The sequence below is a fragment of the Kogia breviceps genome, chromosome 1 (genome assembly GCF_026419965.1).
Source record: "Kogia breviceps isolate mKogBre1 chromosome 1, mKogBre1 haplotype 1, whole genome shotgun sequence".
Lineage (NCBI taxonomy): Eukaryota > Metazoa > Chordata > Mammalia > Artiodactyla > Physeteridae > Kogia > Kogia breviceps.
This window is the reverse complement of record NC_081310.1, coordinates 200,445,931-200,468,123: the sequence shown is the minus strand read 5'-3', so window position 1 is coordinate 200,468,123 and position 22,193 is coordinate 200,445,931. Positions and strand designations below refer to the sequence as shown.

General features: G+C 58.9%; 1 protein-coding gene across 2 annotated transcripts in view; it reads left to right on the top strand.

Annotated features, from left to right (window-relative positions):
• The window catches only part of PRDM16 (PR/SET domain 16), a 328,213-nt gene extending 316,956 nt beyond the window's left edge, over window positions 1–11,257 (top strand). Inside the window, exons 14-17 of one of the 2 annotated variants that reach the window (XM_067018953.1) lie at window positions 85–259; window positions 4,094–4,330; window positions 5,156–5,330; window positions 6,516–11,257. In XM_067018953.1, the coding sequence (XP_066875054.1) occupies window positions 85–259; window positions 4,094–4,330; window positions 5,156–5,330; window positions 6,516–6,650 (722 nt within the window). In that variant the 3' untranslated portion in view covers window positions 6,651–11,257. The remainder of the gene's footprint in view (window positions 1–84; window positions 260–4,093; window positions 4,331–5,155; window positions 5,331–6,515) is intronic. The other variant, XM_067018961.1, reaches the window with a different exon arrangement.
• The last annotated feature ends 10,936 nt before the right edge of the window (window positions 11,258–22,193 follow it).

Below are 22,193 nucleotides of genomic sequence, written 5' to 3'. Positions count from 1 at the left end.
TGGCCGCCCGCCCCGTCACTGGTGCGCCCCGGAGGGAGGGGCTCAGCTGAGGGACGCCCTCCTCTGACGCTCCCCTCACTGCAGCGAGCCAGCATTCGGGGGTCCTCACGAACCACCTGGGGACCAGCACCTCCTCCCCCGCCTCCGAGTCGGACCACCACGCACTTTTAGATGAGAAGGAAGACTCCTATTTCTCAGAAATCAGAAACTTTATTGCCAACAGTGAGACGAACCAAGCGGCAACGCGAACGGACAACCGGTAAGAAGCCCGTCCCGGGGGCCCCCGGGGAGGTCTGGACTCTGCACAGTCACGCCCCCAGCAGGGTCCCCCGTCCCAGCACCAGGGACCCCAGGCCCACCGCAGAGGGCGAGGCCCGTGGGCTCCGCAGCCAACGCCCATCCCCGCCCCCTCTCTGCCTCGGTTTCTCCACCTGCACGGGGTGATTAGAAGGAGCACCCTGGCCTGATGGCGTGTGTCACACTCTCAGTGCAGTGCCAGCATGCAGGCCTAGGTGGCACAGTGTGGCCTCACGGCTAAGAGATTTGCAGCCAGACACGGGCCAGGTGACGGCTCCCGCCATGACGTCTGCCACGTCTCTGAAACTCCAGGACATTCTTATTTAATCCGAGGCACAGGAGGTTTCTGAGCAAGAGTGCTGCCCCTTTAAATACACACACACACACACACACACACACACACACACACACGCGGAGGCAGAAGAATGGCAGAATTGAGAATTCAAGGGCACGGAGGCTATTCTGCATCACCTCCGTCCCACGGCTCAGCTGCTGGCGAATCGGAGATGCCCAAACTCCAAGGGTCCGCAGGGATGTGCTCCCCTAGTCCTGCAGAGGCCCAGAGGGGTGGGTGGGCTGTGGCTCTGCGGCCCCAGGGCCCGGGTCCCTCCCCACCCACCCCCAGCGAGGTGACGTGGGTCCCCCAGGACACCCAGCCCCCCAAGGGCCTGTCCCCACATCACTGGTGCCCCTGGGGGCAGAGCAGGGGCACCAAAAAGGCCTGTCAAATCTACAAGTGGGCACGACGCGACACTTGGACTGTTTCTGGCTCTGCTAAGTCCTGAATCCACGCCCGGGAAGGTGATCTCGCCTGGCGCCTGGGCGGGCTCAGAGGAGGGGACGTGGGAGAGGCCGGCCGTGGGCTGTGCATCCCAGAGCCCTGGCTGGCAGTGGAGACCTCGCTCCTGGGGGCAGCCCTGCCCGCTCTACAGCCAACGAAGTGCCCGTGTCCGTCCTTGGCTCTGGGCGCACGCTACGGTCCCACGGGAACCCAGCCCCCCGCATCTGCTCCCGGCGTGCGGGGTGAGGAGTTGTGTTCAGACAGCACCCCACGGCTCTGAGAGCTGTCCGGAGTCCAAGCTCTGTGATCTCCGCCTTCAGAGAAAGTCAAGGACCTGCGCACCCAGGGGCCAGGCCTCGAGGCACGTCCTGGCTGTGAAAGACTCTCCCTTTGTGCCCAGGGCAAAGCCAGATGAGAACTGACAAGGATATGCCCGGGGCATCCTCCCTCCCTGGGGTGGGCGGCCGTGCCGGGCGGCTCCCACACCTCAGGCTTGGGTGACAGGCCCAGCTCTCAGCCACGAGGAGGACACTCCAGGAGAGCCACCAGACAGAGGGGTCGTCCCCAGAGGGAAGAGGGGACGGCACCGTCCTAACCCCACGAAGCAGAACGTTTCAACCGGGGCCCCCGGGGAGGGGGGTCAGTGGGGCTCAGAGGAGGCCGGCCTCACGTCCCTCAGAAAACCAGGGCAGAGCCACCGTGCCCACCCAGGCCCTCGGCTGGCCCCTCCCGCTGAGGCTGCATCCCGGGAGCTGGGAGCCACTGGAGGTGCCCGCACGTCGTTGGAAATGGAGACCGTGGTCACGGTTGACGTTTGTTGGCTAATGTGTGGAAAGCGGTGGGATGTTGACAGTCCTATCAGGGGCCGATACTAACGTCACCCAGAACCAGCATCTTTCTCTTGACCGTCAGTGAGAATTCAGGGCCTGCCAGGCTTCCTGACCCTACGATCCCAGAAACTCCGGGGCTGAATCCTGTCTCCCCCGAAATTCCTATGTTGAAATCCTAATCTCCAGCACCTCAGAGTGTGGCCTTATTTGGAGATAGGGTCTTAAGTTGTAATTAGTTAAGATAAGGTCTTACTGGAGTCGGGCGGCCCATATCCGATAGGACTGGTGTCCTTAGAAAAGGGGGAGATTGGGACGCACGCACACGCAACAGGGAGGTACCGTGTGAGGACACCGCAGAGATCGGGTGATGTGCCGACCAGCCACGGAGTCCCAGCATCGCCAGCAGGACCCCTGGAGTACAGGGGAGGGGCCGGCAGCAGAAGCAGCCCTGTGACACCGGGATCTGGGACGTCTAGACTCCAGGACAGGGAGGGATGGAGCCCCGCCGTTTGAGTCACAGCCGTGCTGCTCTGGTACGGTGGCCTCGGGGAGACTCCCCCGCCCCAGGCAGCTGTGTGGAGGCCTGGACACTCCTCCTGGTGTCCTCTCTGTCTGAAGCCGTCTCCAGCCAGACTGTCCGCTCTGTCCCCGCCGTATCCGCCCCCGTACCCACCCAATGAGCTCTGGTGCTTGATGCAGACCTCCCACCAATGAGCAGACCCTCTATGCAGGGCGGGTTTGGGGACGCAGAGACAAAGCGTTCAAGGTTGCTGCTCCTACAGAGGGGCTCGTGTATAAACCTGCACAGAGAGCTCAGGTTTGCTTAACTGACACACAGGGCTTCGCGCTGATCTGAGCCCCGGGGCCCAGGGCTCCCCACCAGTGCTTGCATCAGCGCTCAGCGTGGGGCCTGTTCTCACGTCCCTGCGAGGGTGTGGGCTCCGAGACGGCAAGCCCAGTCCAAGGGGACCCTGCCAAGACCCAGAGTGGGAGGCAGGACCTGGCTCCGGGGTCCTCACCGCGGTGGACGGGCGTGCACCTGGCGACAAGGGAAACGTGCTGGGTTCCTGCCCGTCCTGGAGGGCAGGTCAGCTCTCAGCATCCACATGCTTCCCTGTGGAAAGAGAAGAAGTGAAGACAGGAACGGCCGAGAGCAGGGCCATCGGGGTCTCCCCCAGCCCAGCCCGGCCCCCTACCCTCTCGGCATTTGGAGGTGGTGACCACTCGGGGGGGACGTATCTTCTCGCCTTGGTGCCCCGAGCGGGACCCCAAGTCTCCCCTGACAGCAGTGGACAGACTGCCGTGGGCCGTGTGAGGTCCAGGAGGAGTGGGGACCGGGGGCTCCGAACTCGGGCTCAGGAAGTGCGTGTCTCTCCCTCGCCAACCCCTTCTGCCCACGTGTCGGACCCCTGCCCAGATGGCCTTGGGCCCAGCCCACCTGTGGCCACAGCCCCTGGTCACAGACTTGCAGACGAACCAGACAAAGCTGGTGACATTTTCCAAAGAGAATGAGCACCCTCTCCCTCGCTGCTTGTTTTCTGTTTTCAGTGATGAGGACCCAGGGTGGGAAAGGCTCTCCCGGCTGCAGGGACCCTGAGGGAGACGAGGTGGGGTCCGGGTTGCAGGAGAGACCCCCCCTGGCGGGTTTCCGTCGCTGACAACAGCCCGGTCCACGTGGTCTGGGACCCTGGATCCCAGACGCTCCGTCTGCTGAGGGGCCACCCCGTCCTCGTGTCCTCACGGCGGGTGGGGAGAAGCAAAGCATCCATCAGGGCTGGGCCAGCAAACCTCCCGTGTCTGAGCCTCTCCGAGGGCACCCCTTGTGCGGTGCTCAAGCCCAGAGCCCCCTTCCCCACCGGGCCGGCCGTGGCTCCCTTCCCGGAGCCCCTGAGTGGCCCGCTGTCCACGCTGGCGTAACAGGAGCCCCGCCGCCCAGCGGTCCCCGCCCAGCCCTCAGCAGTCTCCCTTCTCTGCCTGAGTCCCTCACTCCGCAAGGATGGCAGCCGGGGCCGAGGGTGCGGAAGAGCCACCCAGGACCCCGGCTCTGAGGGCTCAGTGACCGCGGGGCCCAGGCTGCCTTCGAAGGGGGCGGGGGGCCGTCAGGGACGGCGGAGGAGCTGAAGCAACTGGAGCCGACCCGCCGGCCTCTGGGCATCTGTGGCCAAGTCTGTCCGGGTCATTTCAGGCCGGAAGTCCAGGAGCTGGACGGCGCCTCCCAGGGCCCGGGCCTGCCCGGCGGGAAGCCAGAGGACGTGGAGGAGGAGGAGGAGGAGGAGGAGCCGGAGGAGGACGGCGACAGCCTGGCGGGGAAGTCCCCGGACGACACCGTGTCCCCCGCGCCGGAGCCCCAGGGCGCCTTCGAGGACGAGGAGGACGGGGAGCCGCCCGCCTCCCTGGCCGTGGGCTTCGACCGCACCCGAAGGTGGGCACCAGCCCCCCGGGGGCCCCGCACGGCGGGAGACCCGGGCAGGGCCGGGCCGAGCACCGCGCGGGGGCGCCTCATTCCCACACCTGCCACCCGCCCAGTGGGGTTCACCCTCCTTCCCAGCAGGCGTTCCCACTGCAGGGACTTCTGTGTGCAGGCAAGGGTGAGGCCGGGCCCCAGCCCCCCAGACTCGCACGCGCGCACACACACGCTTCCCCAGGCCCGGAGGCAGCGTGGGGGAGGGGACGGCTGAGAGGGAGCTGGTCCTGGACCCACGGGCCGTGTCCGGCCCTGCGGAAGAACCCGGAGGGTGACATCTGGCCTCCGGCGGGCTGTGAGGGGCGGGGCTGAGCGCCCACAGTTCTGGAAGCAGGTGGACCACAGCCACGTTCCCCAGGTCCCGACTGCTCGCCGCCTACTTTCGGCACCGGTGATGCTGCCGGCGTCCCGAGATCCTCCCCGGGGAGGCCCGCAGATCCCGGAGGCCTTTCCGAGACGGCCCGTTTCCTCCCGGGCCTCTCCAGAGCCGCCCGGATTCTCGGGAACCGAGGCGTCCCCGGCTGCCCCCCATCCCTGAGACCCAGGCGCCCTGCCTGCTGCTTGCAGCGTGTGCACGTACACTCACCTCCCTCCTGCGTCGCTCTCCTGCGTCCGTGTGGCTTCCGTCCGGGTGTCCGTGTGTCCGTGTGTCTGTCTCCTCGTGCATGTGGCTCGTGGAGATGCCGTGGCGCGCATGCGGGCACGGAGCCAGCCGTGGGGCATCAGAGAGGTGGCGAGAGGCCAGGCCGGCTAACGGGGGCCCCTCTCCGGTCATTGGTGCAGGTGTGTTGAGGAGCGGCCAGGCGGTCTGTTGGCTTTGGAGCCCATGCCAACTTTTGGGAAGGGGCTGGATCTCCGCAGAGCAGCTGAGGAAGCATTTGAAGTTAAAGATGTGCTTAATTCCACCTTAGATTCTGAGACTTTAAAACAGACCCTGTACAGGCAGGCTAAGAACCAGGTAGGTACCCGCCAGAGCCCACCCCCCCGCCTTCCCCAGGCTGGACGGCAGGCGGCAGCCGCGCCCCCTCCACCAGGGACAGCCTTGCCTCTCGCTGTGGCCATCCCACGTCTGCCTGGGGCACACCTCCCGTGCCCACTGCATCGGCTAGAGAGACCCCAAATGACTGCCCTGGCCCGCAAGTGGGGTGGGGCAGGGAGAGGTGGGGGGTAGAACGCAAGCGGCACCGTCACGGGGGCGCTCCCTCGCACCGTGCTCGCGGACACGTGCGTCCCCGTCCTCACGTCCCCGGAGGGAGGCGTCCACGGCAGGTGCCTTGCCCTCGTGGCTGCACTGGCCTCCCCCCGCCTCTACCCGAGCAGGGATGATGATAGCCCAGGCTCTTCTCGAGGGACGCTGCCCCGTCGGGGGTCAGGATTGCAGGCTGCAGCTGTGACGGGCTCCGCGGGCACCCGGCTGGCCGGGCGCGTCTCGTTCCTCAGCATAGGTGTCGCAGGAGCCCGCCTCCTGCTTCTCTCCAGTCTGGGGGGCTCGGGGTTTCACTCAGCTCTCTGCAGCCCACCTGAGCCTCAGCAAAAGCCGTTTGCGTGTCTGTCTTCGTCTTTTTACTAATGCTGTCCGGAGCGTGAACTCGGGTGGACACCCCCCCCAGCCCGCCTGCTCTGAGCGGCCCCCAGTCCCGCCTACTTAGGCCCTGTGCGCTAAGCCAGGCTCCAGGCCAGAGGCACGTCTCAGAAACGCTGCACGTCGTTTCCGCAGAATACCTCTGTGCTGCCACCATGGTCGTCCGCAGGGGACAGGCCCCACCGGGTGGGGCCCGAGCCTCTTTGACAGGGTCTCAGCCGTAACTACCAGCATTCCCAGTCCCTCCCAAAGAGCACGCTTGCCTGGGAACGCGTGCCAATCACCAGCGGATGTGGAGGCGACTGCAAGGGGGGATGTGCCCCCAAGAGGCTGAGGGTCCTGGTGGCCCTCTGCACAAGCGCCTGACGGAGCCCCTCCCACCGCGCCTTCCTCCCCTGTGGGCCGGCCCCCCGCGCCTCTGCCCTCATCTACCTCCGGAGCTGAGCCAGCCAGAGCGGGCGGGAGGCCGGGAGAGGACGGGGCCGGCCTGGGGTCTGCAGGACCGCCACCCACACCGCTCACCTGCCCGTCCCGTGTGCGCCCCGCCCTCTCTCCCGCCAGGCGTATGCAATGATGCTGTCCCTCTCCGAGGACGCTCCTCTCCACGCCTCCTCCCAGAGCCCTCTGGACGCCTGGTTCAACGTCGCGGGAGCCACGCCAGAGTCCGGAGCCTTCAACCCCATCAACCACCTCTGACCGCCCCCCGAAGGGCTGGGGTCAGAGTCCAGGCGAGGCCACCACGGGCCCCCGGCATCCCAACAGAAATCCCAGCTGCGGAAGATGGAGGCCAGGGCCTCGGGGAGCCGGAGCGGCCCGGGGCCGAGGAGACCCCTCGTCACCTGCGTCTGACCTCTCCTCAGCGCCTGTGCCCCCCGCCACGCTCCAACTTTAACTTTTCCAACGAGAACTCGGAACCCGGAGTCCTTGGATCCGTCGTCGGGTTTCACCGGCGCTAAGAATTGGTCTTGAGGACGGCGTCCGAGATGATTCAGCTCACAGGGTCCAGGCACAGCGCAGGGGGCTGCTTCGCAGAGTCAAGCCCGTGGGCGAGGGCGGAATTTGAACCCCAGACTGAGGCCGGCGGGCCGCCCCCAGGCGCCCGCGTGGTGTCTCGAGAGGGAACGGACAGCTGGGTGTGCTCTAAAGAGGGAATCGCCCAGATGATTTTTATAATGAAGATTACAAGGATGACCCTTTTGGTAATCTTATTGACGACGGAGTCTATTTAAGCATGTGGTTTTAAAAATAGACAGTATTTTTTAAGAGGAAAAAATCAAAAAGTGACTTGCCGATTGTTTTTTAAAAGTAATTTTGCATTGCTTTGAATTCTCAGCTTATTTGCAAACCCAAACCTGCCTGGGAACCAGCGCTGCGTTTGGGGGTGTTCTTTATACTGTAGATGCGGAGACATTTTCTGTCTCTGACCGTATTTGTAAAGCCAAGGTGATTGTGGGGTCCCCACCTCGGGCAGCACTGAGTTGGGGGGGCCGAGCCCCGTGAGCGGTTTTAGACTATGCCCGGGAATCAGAAACGGTGTCCTGGGCTGGCCCAAGGCTGGGACTCCGGAGACGTGCCTGTCGTCGCGTGCCGTGTGACGCCCGTGGCGCCCACCCAGACTCCCAGTTGTGTGGGGGAGGTCGGAGCGGTGGCTGGGCCCCCGATGTTCTCCCCGCAGGGGCTGCGCCTCGGCCACCCCGCGCTGGCCCGCCCGCCACCGTCCTTGAGAAGGCAGGGCCTGCCGGTCCCGTGCGGATCTCCAGCCCTCGCCCTCACCCACCCCCGGTCAGACGGACAAGGGGAAGGAAGCGGGCCTCCTCGGGGGCCGCCGGGGGCCGCGCTCCAAGGCTCCCTCGCTCCAGGCCGCCAAGCTCCACGTGCACCTGACACCCCAGGACGTGACTGCCACTTCGCTCTTTGTGTGGGCTCCTGGCGGGCGGGACCCGGCTCCAGAACGAAGGGCGTCCAGACGCGACCTCCCGCAAAGAGCAAAGACGGCACAGCCCCGTGGGGACGGCGCCTCCCCGGGGACCGGGCTACTTCTCCACTCGGAGGGGCTTTAAATTATTCCCATAGGGGCCAATTTCGAGTAATCGTTTGTTTTCCCTGATGGAATTGACCTTAATCTGTATATAACTTGTAATTTTTTCTAATTCATTTCTTTTCTTATTTTATTTCTTCCTTAACAGTATTTTTGGCATTAGACATTCTTATTGTGAAGAAATAATGTTAATATAAGTATCTAGTGAAGGACCAAAACCGTGTAATAAGGTCGTGTGATGTGTGGTCAATAACCAGGGAGTGGGGCGGTTTTGAATGTGCCAAATACCCCGCGTCCCCCGCCCAACAAATCCTGCTGCCTGTTTTCCAGACAATCATGTGTTTCTGTTAAATTTGAGTTTCAGCTGCATTTAAGACAAGTGCTCTATTTATTTCTTTTCTTGTTTGGAAGATAAAAAGAAGAATAGCATCCTGAGAAGAAGAGGAAAAAAAAAAAAAAAAAGAAATCTCCCAAGTTGCCCTAACAAAAGTGTGAAAATACAAGCGGCTGTGGAGTGGCCAACCGTCCGGCCGCTCCAGGCCCAGACAATCGTCCACCTGGGCGCTGGGGGTGCAGCCTCGCGCTGGAGGCCTGCGGTGGGGAGTCCCCGGGGGCGCACAGACCTGCGGGTCCCGGTGAAAGGGCTTTGGCCTCTCCCAGAGCCAGTCGAGGTGGCGGGCTCAGAGCACCTGGCACGTGGGCGCCGGCTGGCAGGTCGCCCCGGGGCAGCCGGAGGAGCTGCTGGCGGAGGAAGCGGGCCGTGGCCACGCCCATGAGGACCTGCAGACTCGGCGGCTCCCGCCTGCTGCTCGGAGGCAGACTCGACCCGCCTCGGCCAGACCCGCCCGGCGTGGAGGAATTTCCAACTTCCCCTCCGCCGAGATGGGACCCCTTTGAAAAGTCAACCTCAGATACCAACTCCCCATTTCTGTAAACCCAAATTATATGATTTCTTCTGCTAAAGCATAAGGTGTGTGCTCTTTCTTGCGATATGGACGTTTGGGCTGGGGGAGACCGAGGGGCTGTTCCCCGCGGGCCGGCCCTGCCTCTCAGCTCTGCGCTGTCTGTGACCGTCACGGTCGGACTCCTGTGGGTGAGATCGTCGACGTTATCTCTTCCTCCCCCAAGAACCCCAGTTGCACATTTTAAGTCCTCCTTTCTTGTCCCTCGGAAAATGATTTCTCCTCTGGTCTGAGCACTTGGCCGGCCTGGGGTGGGGGTGGAGGGTCTGTCCTTGTACCCCTGAGCAAATACAGCACTTACTTCCTATGGCCGGTGTATCCGTGAAGCCCGGTTTCAAAGCTTAGCGTTTTGCCCCCCACCATGGCGAGCGGCCCCCCCTCCGGTCCTTCTCTGCCCCCCGGGCTCCAGCACCAGCTGCTTGCTCGGGCCCAGATGCCTCCACGTGCCGCCGGGGGACCCTCTGGGGTGGGGGTCTGGGAGCCAGGGAGCCCGGGCTGGAGAATTCCGAGATCCCAGCTTCGGAGCGCAGACGCGGCAAAGCAGCTGGCTGGCTGACCGCTGCGTCCGTGGGCCGGTGGCCAGGGTCAGGGCTGTGGACTAGGTGTCCCACTGGGCCAGGTGTGCCCGGGGCCAGGGCCCTTCGGTCCAGCCTCTACTGCTTCCCTCTCTGGACTGTGGACAGTTACCCCCAAATGGAAATTCGAAAGGAAGCCCCCTCACCTTTCCCTCCTCCGCCCCTCAAACCCCAGTCCCCCGAGGACCCACACCCTCTCATTCCCAGGACCGTCGGCTAGGATCCCAGGGCTGCCAACGCTTTGGCCAGCCAGCCCTTCACGAGTGGGACCCAGAAGCCCCCCGACCTGAACCCGGGGGTGTGCGTTCCTGCATCCGGCCTGGGACCCTGGGGTGTGGATGAGTGGGCGGGGTGAGCCTGAGAGACTGCCCGGCCGGCGTGGCCTTCCCGCACAAAGCCAAGGCTGCAGCCAGTGTGTCCAGACCCTGACTGATCGGCCCTGGAAACCCTGGGGGCCCTTGGCCTTCTCTGTCCCGTCTGTTCCCTCAGTTCGCAAAGCACTTGCCTGAATACACATCCCTCGTGTTAGCCCCGAAGCCTCGAAGCACTGGATTACGGAGCCCCCGTGCCCCGGCCCCCCCGGCCAAGCGACTGAAATCTACTGAGCTGTATTCACTGTGCTGTCCTGGGGGAGGGGCGGGGGGCAGCACCCCGCCGGGAGAGCACCCCACACCGCTGCCCGGGGTAGGGGGACGGACAGGGAGCCGGCACCTCGCTCCCCTCCCGGCTGGGGATGCGAAGATACAGCTGTTCCTGGTCGGTGGAGGCCAGCCGGGTCTCAAAAGCCATGAAACTGTGTCTCTGTAGCAATGAGTGATGCTGTGACTAAGACGCCCTCGCGTTATTCCAAGGAGCGACCCTTTTCTCCCGCCATTCCAGTGTTTTTGTTTCATTTCTTTTCTGTCGCTGATTCATATGACCACTTTGGGAAAAAAATAAAAGAAGATGAAATGAAAAGGCAGCTTGAGTTTCCAAATGTGCAATTCACTTGTGAACAAAGTAACCCTAAAAGTTCCTTTCCGTGCATTTTGCATCCTCTGTTCTGTTCTGGACGAGGGAAGCTGAGCCCCGTGTCAGAATACGGCACTGAAAGCACCTGTATGTGTACACGCCGGTGACGCTCCGAACCTGTGAGCCCATGTCATCCTTCGCCGTTGTTACATTACAGATTCGGTTTCTTTTTTTTTTTTTTTTTTTTCTTTTAGAGCTATATAATGTTGAAAACGAAATCAAATGTAAATGTCTGGTTCTCATATAATGTTTTTTTTTAAAACCATTGAGAAGGAGGCTGGTGTGTGTCCCACGTCCCCCGATTGTAAATTGCTTCTGTTCTAAGTAAACTGTGCATGGCTCGTGTGTAGCAGTCATTATCGTGTCTGTTCGTGAAATTTTTACAAAAAGGAAAATCCCGTAGATGCGCTTATTGAATATGCGATTAGGTCTACATCCTCAAGACTAGAAGTCCCGAACTGCCCACGTGGAAGAGGCAGTTCTTAATTCATACGGAAATCGCTGTGGGAGAAGGAAATAAAAAAGACACCAAGGGTAGGAATCATTCAGAGAGCGGTTCTGCAGATTTCATTCTGATGCTTGTGATAAAGACAAAAACGTACTTGTGTAGAGAAATGTCTTTAAGATGAAGCCTAGGAGAAGCTGATTTTGAGGTTGATGCTGTAGTCTAGGACTGTATACCAAATGTAATCTTTCCGATGCTACAATGAATTTATACATGAGATTGATATGCAATAAATCTGTGTGCTTTTCTAAGCCTCCGTGCCCTCGTGCTTCATTCAGGGACAACAGAGGCCTCTGGGGAGGGCGGGGGACGACGGACTTGAGAGCTGGGGCGTGGTGGGGTCCTCTACCAGTCCTGATGGAGACCCCGCCGTGCCATCTTCCCGACACCACCGCCAGGGCAGGTCCCCTTGCTGTTCCCGTTTTCCAGAAAAGAACGAGTTCGGAGAGGGCACCACCCACCCTGGATGGCCTTGCAGTGAGGGTGGTGGTCTGCAGGTGTGTCCTCCTCCCGGTGCGCCCGCCCCCAGAGGCTGCGCCCATGAACTCTTGTCCAGGGCCTGTCGGTGGTGGAGGAGCTCATCGGGGAGGCCAGTCTCGAATCTGCCTCTCCTGAGCGTGGGACCTCCACTCCAGCCAGCCCTCCCCAGCGGCTGGGCCTGCCCCCCTCACGCTGCCCCCAGGCGAGACCTGAGCCTGCCCCGCGGGCGGTCGCCAGAAGGACAGAGGCTGAGCAAATGCCCAGGCGGCAGGGGGAGCCGACCCAGCCCTCAGGGCACCCATCCTTCTGAGTACTCCCTCTTGGGGACCTTCTTCACAGGGACCCTCCAACCTGATTCTGCTCTGACCGAGAGGCCTTGAATCGTTAAACCGCAAAGGGTGAATGCTCCGTGCCGAATTAGGCCTTGTGGGACCGCCTGAGGGGGTCCCCACACCCTCTCACCCACGGGTGTCTCCACTCTACTTTCTGGTGACCCAGAGGTTAATTAGAGCCACTCAGGGGTCCTCTAGGCCTGAAGCCTCTGGCCAGCCTCGCCTGCCGCATACAAGTAGCCCCCACCCTGGCCCGGGTCCCTGTACTTCTCCCGGACTCCTCCCTGCCACCCACTGCTGGCAGACTCCCTGCACCCCCCCCGCCCCGCTCCTCCAACACAGGCATGTTCAGAGGCAGCCGTGCCTGGAGGTGGACACACCCGGAGGGTGCCAGGCCGGAGGTGGCATGTCTGGAAACCCCTCGGCTGGGAGTCTTGGGTGGTGGAGGGTCGGCACGGCAAAGGCAGCTTCCCCGGAGGGTCGACGCCGGAGGCTGGCCTTCCAGCATCTCCAGGTGGGGCTTCCATAGGTGACATTTATGCTGCCTGACACCTGCTCACAAGCAAGACCTCCACTGCTGACTCGCCTGATCCCACAGTCCCGGCCTCTCCACCCCCAGAGCTCCTCGTCCCCCCTTTACACACCACCCTCACCCACTCAAGCCACAGGAGACGGTTCCCAAATTCCGAGGACTCTCACACCAGTGGCCGATCCTCCCCAGAGCGCGGGCTGAGGGGGGCGGCACCCTCCTCCTGTGGCTTTCAAGCGCCTGGGGTCCGGAGTCTCCCCAACAGATGACATCTCAGGCTCCCAGAACATGCAGGAGCCCCTTAGCCTCTCTCTCAGTTCACAGAGTCAGAAACTATTACATGCACTGGGTGTGGGTACTGTGAAGATGGAAAGTGACCTGATTGATTTCTCCATCCCCAAAGCCTGGCTTCAAACACCCAGTAGAAGGCAACTTGCACAAAGAAATGAAGGAATGAATGGATGATGGATGGATGGATGGATTTGTGTGTGATGGATGGATGGGTGGATGGATGGATGGTTTGCTGTAAAGACCCTCACTCAGCATGGATTCTGGGACCTCCAGTGCCTCCGGAGGGCTCTGAACATACCCTGAGGAGGTAACGGGAGGGAGAAAGGCCTCGTGTCCCTAAACAGCAGTGCCAGGAGCCGCCAAAGGGAAGGAACTGCAGTCGATCTTGGAACAGGATTCCTGGACCTGAATCTGGGCACTGAGTCTTTTTACTTTCTTCACACAGTCAAGTAAGTGCATGTTCCCAGGGACGGATTGGTTGGGGGAATCGGTTAAACATTTCAAGGTGATTTCCTCCCTGGTGCGACTGACACCCCGCAATCTGTAGCCCGTGTTCAGATGTGGGGTTCGCACCCCAGAGCTCCGGGCACAGAGACCCTTTGGGAAACACACTTCCGTTCTCGGAGGACAAATGAGGTAAAGCACAGAACAGCTGCATGGCCACACCTCCCAAAGCTTGAGTGCTGGTCTCCAGCACACCCCGTCACACCCTCCCGAGCTCCCAGCTGGGCTGCCGTAGGGGACCAGCCCTCCCATCTTTGTTCAGCCCGGCAGCCTTTCTCCGTATTCCGCTGAGGGGAGAGGAGCCTCCCGGGACACGAGCCTGTCTGATAAGAGCCCTATTGTCAGGGAGACCCTAGAGGAAAAGAGAGCAGAGATACACACAACAGGCTGACAAGCAGACTCTGTCTCCCTGAAGCCCAGCTCCTGGCACAAAGGATCGAGGAAAAAGCTCCATTTTGGAAACAAAGGGGAAAAACTCAACAGGAGAAAAATGTGTCAATGAGAAATCTGTTTTCTGGGAAAAGAGATGCTTTTGAATTCCCCTTCAGATTCATTTTGGGCCAAGTGAGACGGTCAGTTATTTGCAGAGAAGCTATTCTGAGAATCCGTAACTTCATGTCTCGGGACAGCAAAAGTCTCCCCCAAATTGAGAAGTGTCCTAACTCAGGGTAAAATGGCCAGACGCAGGCTGGCTTTTGTGGGGGGACAAAGGGACCAGAGAGAGGTGCCCAGGAGAAGATGCTCAGAGGGGGATTCTGGGGTGGGAGGAGGCTTCCAGCCACAGCCCGGACTGCGGTCCCCATGAAGGGAAGAGCTTATGCTCAGCACCGCCTGGCAGCGTCCTCCCCAAAACTCACACCCAATTCAGGAAAGGGAAGCGGGCTTTGCTCCAGAGTTCCAGGGCAGAGAGGACGGAATTCCGAGGTTACAAGATGGGGAAGCCCGGGCACCAGCTGAGGCCCCGCAGAGGGCCTGGGGCCCACCCGAAACCCCAAGGGAGGGGGTCAGCTCTTCTCTCCGGGGATCCAGCTGTGGCCCCCGGACTCCTGAGCCCACCAGACCTTAGAGTCGATGCAGAGCAGGAGCCGGCCTCTAAAAGGCACTGAACTGAAAACATGCCACCACACAAACCTCCGTGTGTCCCTGTTCTCAGCAGCTTTATTCATCATAGGCTGAGCTGGACAGAACCTGAAGGTTATGCACTGGTGAGTGAGTATGTAAACCGTGGAAATAAAGGAAGACACCCCACCACCATGAAAAGAGCCCAAGGCCATTTACTCAGAGCTTGATGTGGCCAGACCTGCATTGGCAGAGACTCAAAGGTGGGCAGAGGAGTTGGGGGGCTTCATGGCGGAAAGGGGGGGTTCTGGATGTGCCCTGTTGGGGGCTGAGGGCCTGGGGGATCTGCAGGCACTGACTATAATGGGGGCGCCCCACGGGATTGGTTGGGGTCACACCTGGCTTTCTCTGGCTGGTCCTGACTTGGAAGCAGGGACCGAACTGAGCTGCCTGCCCTGACCAGGTCCTGGCCGATCTGGCCGAGCGGTTGGGGGCTTCTGGTTTAGCTGCCTGAGCTGTTTCCCGTCCATCGCGGGGCAGAGGTCTAAGTCCTCGTTCACGTCTGGTCGGCCGTCGTCTGTATAGTCGGTCTCCAAAGTCCTTCTGTGGGGGGCACCCGAGGAAGGAATTCCACTCCTCAGTAAAGGAGCCACCCAACGTGGCTCCTTTCGTTGGGTTTCGCACCCAACAAAACCGGCAGCCAGCGCTCACCACCAGGCGCCGTGGAGGAGGCTGCGTGCGCCCGGGATCCCTGAGCGAGAAGGAGGAGCGGCCGGTGAGTGCCCGGGCCTGGCGCTGGGGAGAGCGGCGTGACTGCCAAGGGCCTGAGGAAGCCGCCTGGGGTGACGTAGTGTTTCCCTACCTGATCGTGTTTACGCAACGATGCATTTGTCGAAAACTCGTCTAGTTGTACATGTGAATGGGGCAGTCTTGTTTTATGTACATTACAGCTCAGTTCAGTGATTTTTCGAAAACGGTGTATCCCGCCCACCCGCGCCTTGAGGAAAGGGTCCATCACGAAGCTCAAAGTCTTGCAGGCCCTGGCCCACCTTCACGCACTTTCTGCCCAGGCTGGCGAGGCTGGTGCCCACCGCCACTGTGCCCGCCCCCAGGCCATCCAGCCTGCCCTTGGAGGAGCCCTTCGCCCATGGTGTCCGGGCTGGAATCAGGGGGTGGAAGGAGCAGGGGGGCCTGTGGCCTAGCCCAGGGCGAGCTCGGGGCCCCCAGCCTGGCCTTGCTGCAGGCATCTGGGGTGGGCCCATCCTCCAACACTCCGCTGCCCGAGCCCTGCCAGGACCCTTCCAGCATGGAGCCCGTGGGTACAGGCCTTCTGCCTGCTACACTTCACAGAGTTTACAAGTTCAAGGAAACACATTGTAGACTATTTATGGTGACACACATGTGTAGGAAAAGAGCAAAAACATGCAAGAGTTGGATAAACACCACATTCTAGGTAGTGGTTTCCTCTGGGAAGCAAGGGAGGCAGGGGGGGGATGGGGGAGAGACAGAGAGACAGAGACAAAGACAGAGAGACAGAGAGAGAAACAGTTAGACTTCTTCCTTTCCAAAATGTATGCCTTTTATTGCTTTTTCTTGCCTCATTGCTCCGGCGAGGAGCAACACTGAATAGCAGTGGTGAAAGTGAACACCTTTGCCTAGTTCTAGAGACGGAGGAGAAAGTCTCAGTTTTTCACCATCAGGTATGATGTCAGCTGTAGATGGCCTTTACCGGCAGGAGCAAGTTCCTTCTATTCCTATACGGCTGAGATTTTTATTATTAAGTATTGGATTGGGCTTTATCTTCAATTTATCAGTATCTACCTTCAAGTGACAGTATAGCACTTCATGTAAAATATATGAACTTTACAACTGTATATTTCTATGCTCTCTTCCTGTCTTTTGGGTTTTTATTATATTTTACTTCTACATATGTTAAAAACTCCATAGTGCATTGTCATTATTTTTGCTTTAAATAGTCTATTATCTTGAAAAGAATCTGTTTAAAACACATAGAAGGACTTCCCTGATGGCCCAGTGGTTAAGGCTTCACCTTCCAATGCAGGAGGTGTGGGTTTGATCCCTGGCCAGGGAGCTAAGATCCCACATGCCTCAGGGTCAAAATAAATAAATAAATAAACAGATGCAATATTGTAACAAATTTTTTTTTTTTTTTTTTCTGCTGTATGTGGGCCTCTCACTGTTGTGGCCTCTCCCGTTGCGGAGCACAGGCTCCAGACGCGCAGGCCCAGCGGCCATGGCTCACGGGCTTAGTTGCTCCGCGGCATGTGGGATCTTCCCGGACCCGGGCACGAACCCGTGTCTCCTGCATCGGCAGGCGGACTCTCAACCACTGCGCCACCAGGGAAGCCCTGTAACAAATTTAATAAAGATGTTTTAAAAATGGTCCACATCCCAAAAAATTCTTTAAAAAAAAAACCACACACACAGAAAAAAAAAAAAATCTGTCATATTTATCCACATATTTACAATTTCCAGTGGGCTTCTATGCCTTGTACAGACCTGAATTTACATCTCTTATCGTTTTCTTATGGCCCAAAAAACTTCCTTTGACATTTATGGTAGTGCAGGTCTGTTAGTGATGAATTCTCCCAGCTTTTGTCCTAAAGTGTCTTGATGTCACTTTCATTTTTGAAAGACACTTTGCTAGAAATGGACATCTTGGCTGACAGTTTTGTTTTCCTTCGTCACTTTAAAGATGTCCCAGTGTTCTCAGCTTGCGGTGTTTCTGATATGGATCAGCAGTTATTCTCATCTTTATTCTCAAGCTTTTCTATTATTGGTTTTTAGCCCTTTGACTGTTGTGTGTCCTGGTGTGGTTTTCTTTGATTCATGCTGTTTTGAGATCATTGAGGCTCTTGGATCTGTGGACTTGAGGGTTTATCCCATTGGGAAAATTTTCAGCCATTTTTTAAATTAACAAATGTTCTCCCCCTCACCAGTTTGGGCCTCTGGTCACACATACAGTTAGACTTCTTGATATCAGTTCACAGATCAGCCAGTCTCTGCTTATTTTTCGCAGGCTTTTTTCTCTCTGTGCTTTAGTTTGGATAGCATATGTTGTCCTGTCTTCAAGTTCCCTGATCTTTCCTTCTGTAGTGTCTAATCTGCTGTTAATTCCATCCAGTACATTTGAAAATTTTCATATTTTGTATATTTTTGTCTTTAGAATTGTCATTTGATTCAGTATTACACTTTCTCTTTTGACTATGGTCAAGGCTCCTTTTATATCCTCGGAATAGTTATAAAATCTGGGGGTTTTTTTAAACTTTTTATTTTATATGGAGTATAGTTGATTAACAGTGTTGTGATAGTTTCAGGTGTACAGCAAAGTGATTCAGTTATACATATATATGTACCTATTCTTTTTCAAATTCTTTTCCCATTTAGGCTGTTCCATAATATTGAGCAGAGTTCCCTGTGCTCTACAGTAGGTCCTTGTTTGTTATCCATTTTAAATATCATAGTATCTGTTTTAAATGCTTATCTGCTAATTCCACTGTCTATGTCATTTCTGGGTCTCTTTCTGTTGGCTGCCTTTTCTGCTTGGTCACATGGTCCTGCTTCCTCACATGTCTAGTAATGTTTAATTGTGTGCTGGAGGCTATAAATGCAAAATTGTTGAGACCCTAGATCTTGTTGGCCTTCTTTTAAGAATCTTGAGTTTCGTGCTAATGGGCAGTTAACAACTTGGAGGCCAGCCTGGTCTTTGCGAGTCTTGTTTCAAAGCTCTGACATGTCAGGTGTAGAAGAGCCTTCACCCCAGGGTTAGATTACCCTACACCCAAGAAGTAGCCTTCTTTGATCTCCATCTAATGCCATGGGGTCCACGAGGCCTTGTCATCCTGGTAGTCGGCTTTCAAGCATCTCTCAGCCCATGTGGATGTTAGGAGCTGTTCTTTGCCTGGCTTCCCGGATCCCACTCTACACACGCACAGCATAGCATTTGACCAGACTCGGCTGGAGATCCTTCTCAGCGTCACTGCCTCCCCTCCATGGCTCTGTCCACAAGTCCCAGTCCCCTGGGTCTCCCCGAAGCCCATCTCTGTCCCCTCAGCTCAGTAAGGCCACTGTGCTCTGCTTGGTTCTGCCTTTTAGAAGAAAGCTGGGCAGGCTTGGGGCTCACTTCATTGTCTCCTTTTCCCTGACTCTTCTCAGCCACCAGTTGTCCAAAGCTTAAAATGGTTGTTTCTAGTAGTTTTGTCCAGTTTTCTATTGATTATGGTGGGAGGTGTATCAATGCCAAAATGTCTATAATGTTTTTACTTCTCAATTGGAGCAGATATATGCATTTTAAAAAATTATTTACCTATTTGGAAACCTGAAAAAGTCCCTAATTATGAGAGGGTCCTGGGCTTTGGAGTCAGACAGACCTGGGCTCTCATCTTGGCCAGGCCACTCACGAGCCAGGTGACAAAGCACAAACACTTGACCTCTGGATTACATGGGGATGATGACATTGACACCTTAGGGAATTTCTCTAAGAATTCAAGAAGGTGAGGCAGGGTTCCAGCACACAGTAGGTGCTTAATAGGAGGTAACAACCATTTGCTACCTGGGGCACCAGAGGAGTGACCGTGTGCTCCCTGAACTGAGCGTCCTGCTCAGCAAAGCCATCCCCATGGGCCAGAGAGACAGCCAGCTCCGCCCGGCACCCTGGCCCCCAAGCCGCCCCCGTGCCCATCTGCGGACCCCACCCGGCCTGGGCCTCCAGGCCCCCGGCACAGAGGAGCCTCTGTCCTCAGGCCCACTCACAGCCGCTGCACCATCCGAGGTCAGCGAGACCTTTCCCAGCTGCCCGCCGGCTGGACTGGGCACCCGTGGGACCCTGCAGTGAGTGATGGGTCAGCCGGATGCCAGGGCCGGAGAAGAAAGGAGAGCTGTGTACCCCTTCCCTCCACCCCCACATTCCCTGCGGCTCCAGGAGGGAAGGGCAGGCAGCGGGCACTGCCCACTCGTCCCTGGCAGCCTGGCTCGTCCTCAGCCCTGGGCACAGGAACAGTCAGACCCAAAGGCCTCCTGGGGGGCTACTGGCCCCAGGATACTGCCTCTCTGGGCCGCGGCCCCAGCAGCTGAGCAAAAGCTTGGAAGACTCAGAGCGAGACCTCCTGGGCCATAGGTAGCCCTGGAGCCACAGTCAGCTTCTTTGTAGGAAATCCCGATAGCCATGGGGGTCAGGGGTCCACATCCTCTCCCCTGTCAGGGACCCCAGAGGGGAAAGAGCCCTCATTTCATGAGTGCTGGGCAGGCCAGGCACGCCGCGGACCCACGTCTTACATGGAGTCAGTGCAGGCTCCGCCCCCGGGTCCCTGGCGCTAGGAGCTAAGGCCCCCAGCCCATGATGGGACGGTGATGTCCCCGCCAAGGCTCCCATGGGGGAGGGGGAGGGAGGGCCACGTGGCAGCCACCCTCGCAAGGCCTCTACCTTTCAGTTCTCAAAGCTGAAAATCTCCCCCGGCTGGTGGGGAGGCCTGGACGTGCGGGGTGAGCTCCGGCCGGCTACACAGGTGAAGCCTGGGCTGTGCCGCCTGGCCTCCTCCTCCCAGCCTGCTGGACGGTGCTCAGCGAGGCCAGGTACAGACACACCCCTGCACACGGGAGACGACAAGCAGATGCGCTCCATCCCCCACCCCGTGGAGTGTGCTTTCCAGCAGGCGGAGAAGAAGACCGAAACAAGTCAGCAAAGCAGGAGGCTCGTCAGAGGCAGAGGAGCCCTGAAGAAAGACAAGACGGAAGGGGGTCGGCCATCTTCCTGGGGCCACCGCAACAAATGACCACCGACAGGGGACTTCAAATGACAGAAATGCATCCTCTCCCAGTTCTAGAGGCCGGACGTCTGAGATCAAAGTGTGGGCAGGGCCGTGCTCTCTCTGAAGGCTCTAGCACGGGATTCTACCTGCCTCTTCCGACTTCTGGAGGCTGCCGGCCTCCCCTGAGTCCTGAGCCTGCAGACGCATCACTCCGACCTGTCTCCATCGACGACACCTGACCCTCTCCCTTCTGTCTGTACATCCAGATCTCCCTCTTTTTATTGGATTTAGGGCCTGGCCTAATCTGGTATGCTCTTGTCTAAATTACATCTGCAAAGACCCTATTTCCAAATAACGGTACCTCACGGCACCATTCGGCTCTCAGCGAGGGCCACAGCCGGCCTAGAGGCCCAAGGCAGGGAAGGAGGGGCCTGGGCGCTGTCCCAAAGGGCCATCTGCTCTGGGCTGACCTGGCCCCCATGCCCTCGGTCCCAGCCACGGGGTGGGAGAGTTCCACAGACTCGCCCCTGCTGGCAGGTGAGCAAGAGGAGGAGGGCCGTGCGGCCAGCCCCGGCTCCATCTCCCCACGCAGATCACTTCGGCCTCTCGAGCTGCTTCCTTGCAGCCACCAGCCCTGAGTGTGGACTGCAGGTTATTTCACATGTCATCAAATCTCCACTTCACAGCTGAGCATACAGAGCCCCAGACAGGCCAAGCCACGTGCTCCGGGTCACCTGTCCCCAGCCACCCACTGAGCCAGCTGGAGATGGAGAGATGGTCCCCAAAGCCTCCCAGTTTGGGGGCAGAGCCAGACTCGGGTGCTGGAGGGGTGGGCGGGGATTAACCCTGCAGTGACCAAGCCAGGTTCTGAAAGAAGGTATCACAGGACGGCGTCGAGTGCGGGTGGGGAACCCACGGGGCCTGGGTCTCCCCACCAGCCAAGACCCTCCAGGACTCTCCCGGCCGCTCCCTCCTGCTTTCTGGGCCTTGTGGGTGTAGTACCCACTATGGCCTCTGGAGGGCAGCAGGTGCCCACCTTTCCCAAGGGCTGACTGAAAGCAGTCTGTCCACCCAGGTGGCCGCAGGGCCCAGGACTCCGCCCACAGGGGGTCAGCCATTAGCCCTCAGCCACCCAACACACACACAGACGGGACCGACGGCCCTGGTGGGCACTTCCTGTGGCCAGCCTGGGCCCTGCCACCTGGCAGACTGTTGGGCGCCATCCTTCTCACAGGCAGCCAGTCCCCGGCTGCAGGGCAGGCTTTCGGGGGTGGGCGCACTGATGTCGGGCAGGGACTGGGAAGGCCACAGGTGTGCCCGGCAGGCCTGCCCTTCAAACCACGACACCCAAGAAAATGCCCAGCCAGGCCCCCAAGCCTGCAGCGCCCCCTTGCCCTGCAGAGAGCAGCAAGCTCACAGGGCCATCAGCCCCGGGAAGGCGGCACCAGGAGAGGGTGGGCATGCAGCCCAGGCTAGACTGTGCCCTGCCAGCTGGCATGTCCCTGCACCCTGCCCTCCTTGCCAACACCTGGGCTCAGCAAAGGGGCTGTGGCAGGCTGGAAGCTCACCCAAATGCACAGCCCAGTGTGGGACTCAAATGCAATCACACGGGGTGGCACATTTGGCCATGGGCCTTTCCTGGAAAAGGGACCTGAAGACAGGCGGGAAGGGGGCTGACACCCAGCACCTCCAGGGCTGAGTCTTGGGATCTCAGGTCACATCAGTGAGTCACCAGGCCCTTGCTGAGCACCTGCTGTATACAGGGCCCTGGGCTCCGTGCCGTGGGATGAACATACAAGAGCTGTGGCAGGAAGGGGCTGTATTAACAGAGGGATAGTATCCAGAAGAGAGGAGGTGAGTGTCCCCCCCCGCACATTTTAAGGGGCATTTTTGCACATTTTGAAGCGTCTTGGGGGAACATGCCAGGATGACAAATGATTTGGATTCCATGTCATATCAAGAATGACTGGACTTCCCTGGTGGCACAGTGTTGAAGAATCCGCCTGCCAATGCAGGGGGCAGGGGTTCGAGCCCTGGCCGGGGAAGATCCCACATGCCGCGGAGCAACTAAGCCCATGCGCCATAACTACTGAGCCTGCACTCTAGAGCCCGCGAGCCACAACTACTGAGCCCGTGAGCCACAACTACTGAAGCCCACGCGCCTGGAGCTTGTGCTCTGCAGCAA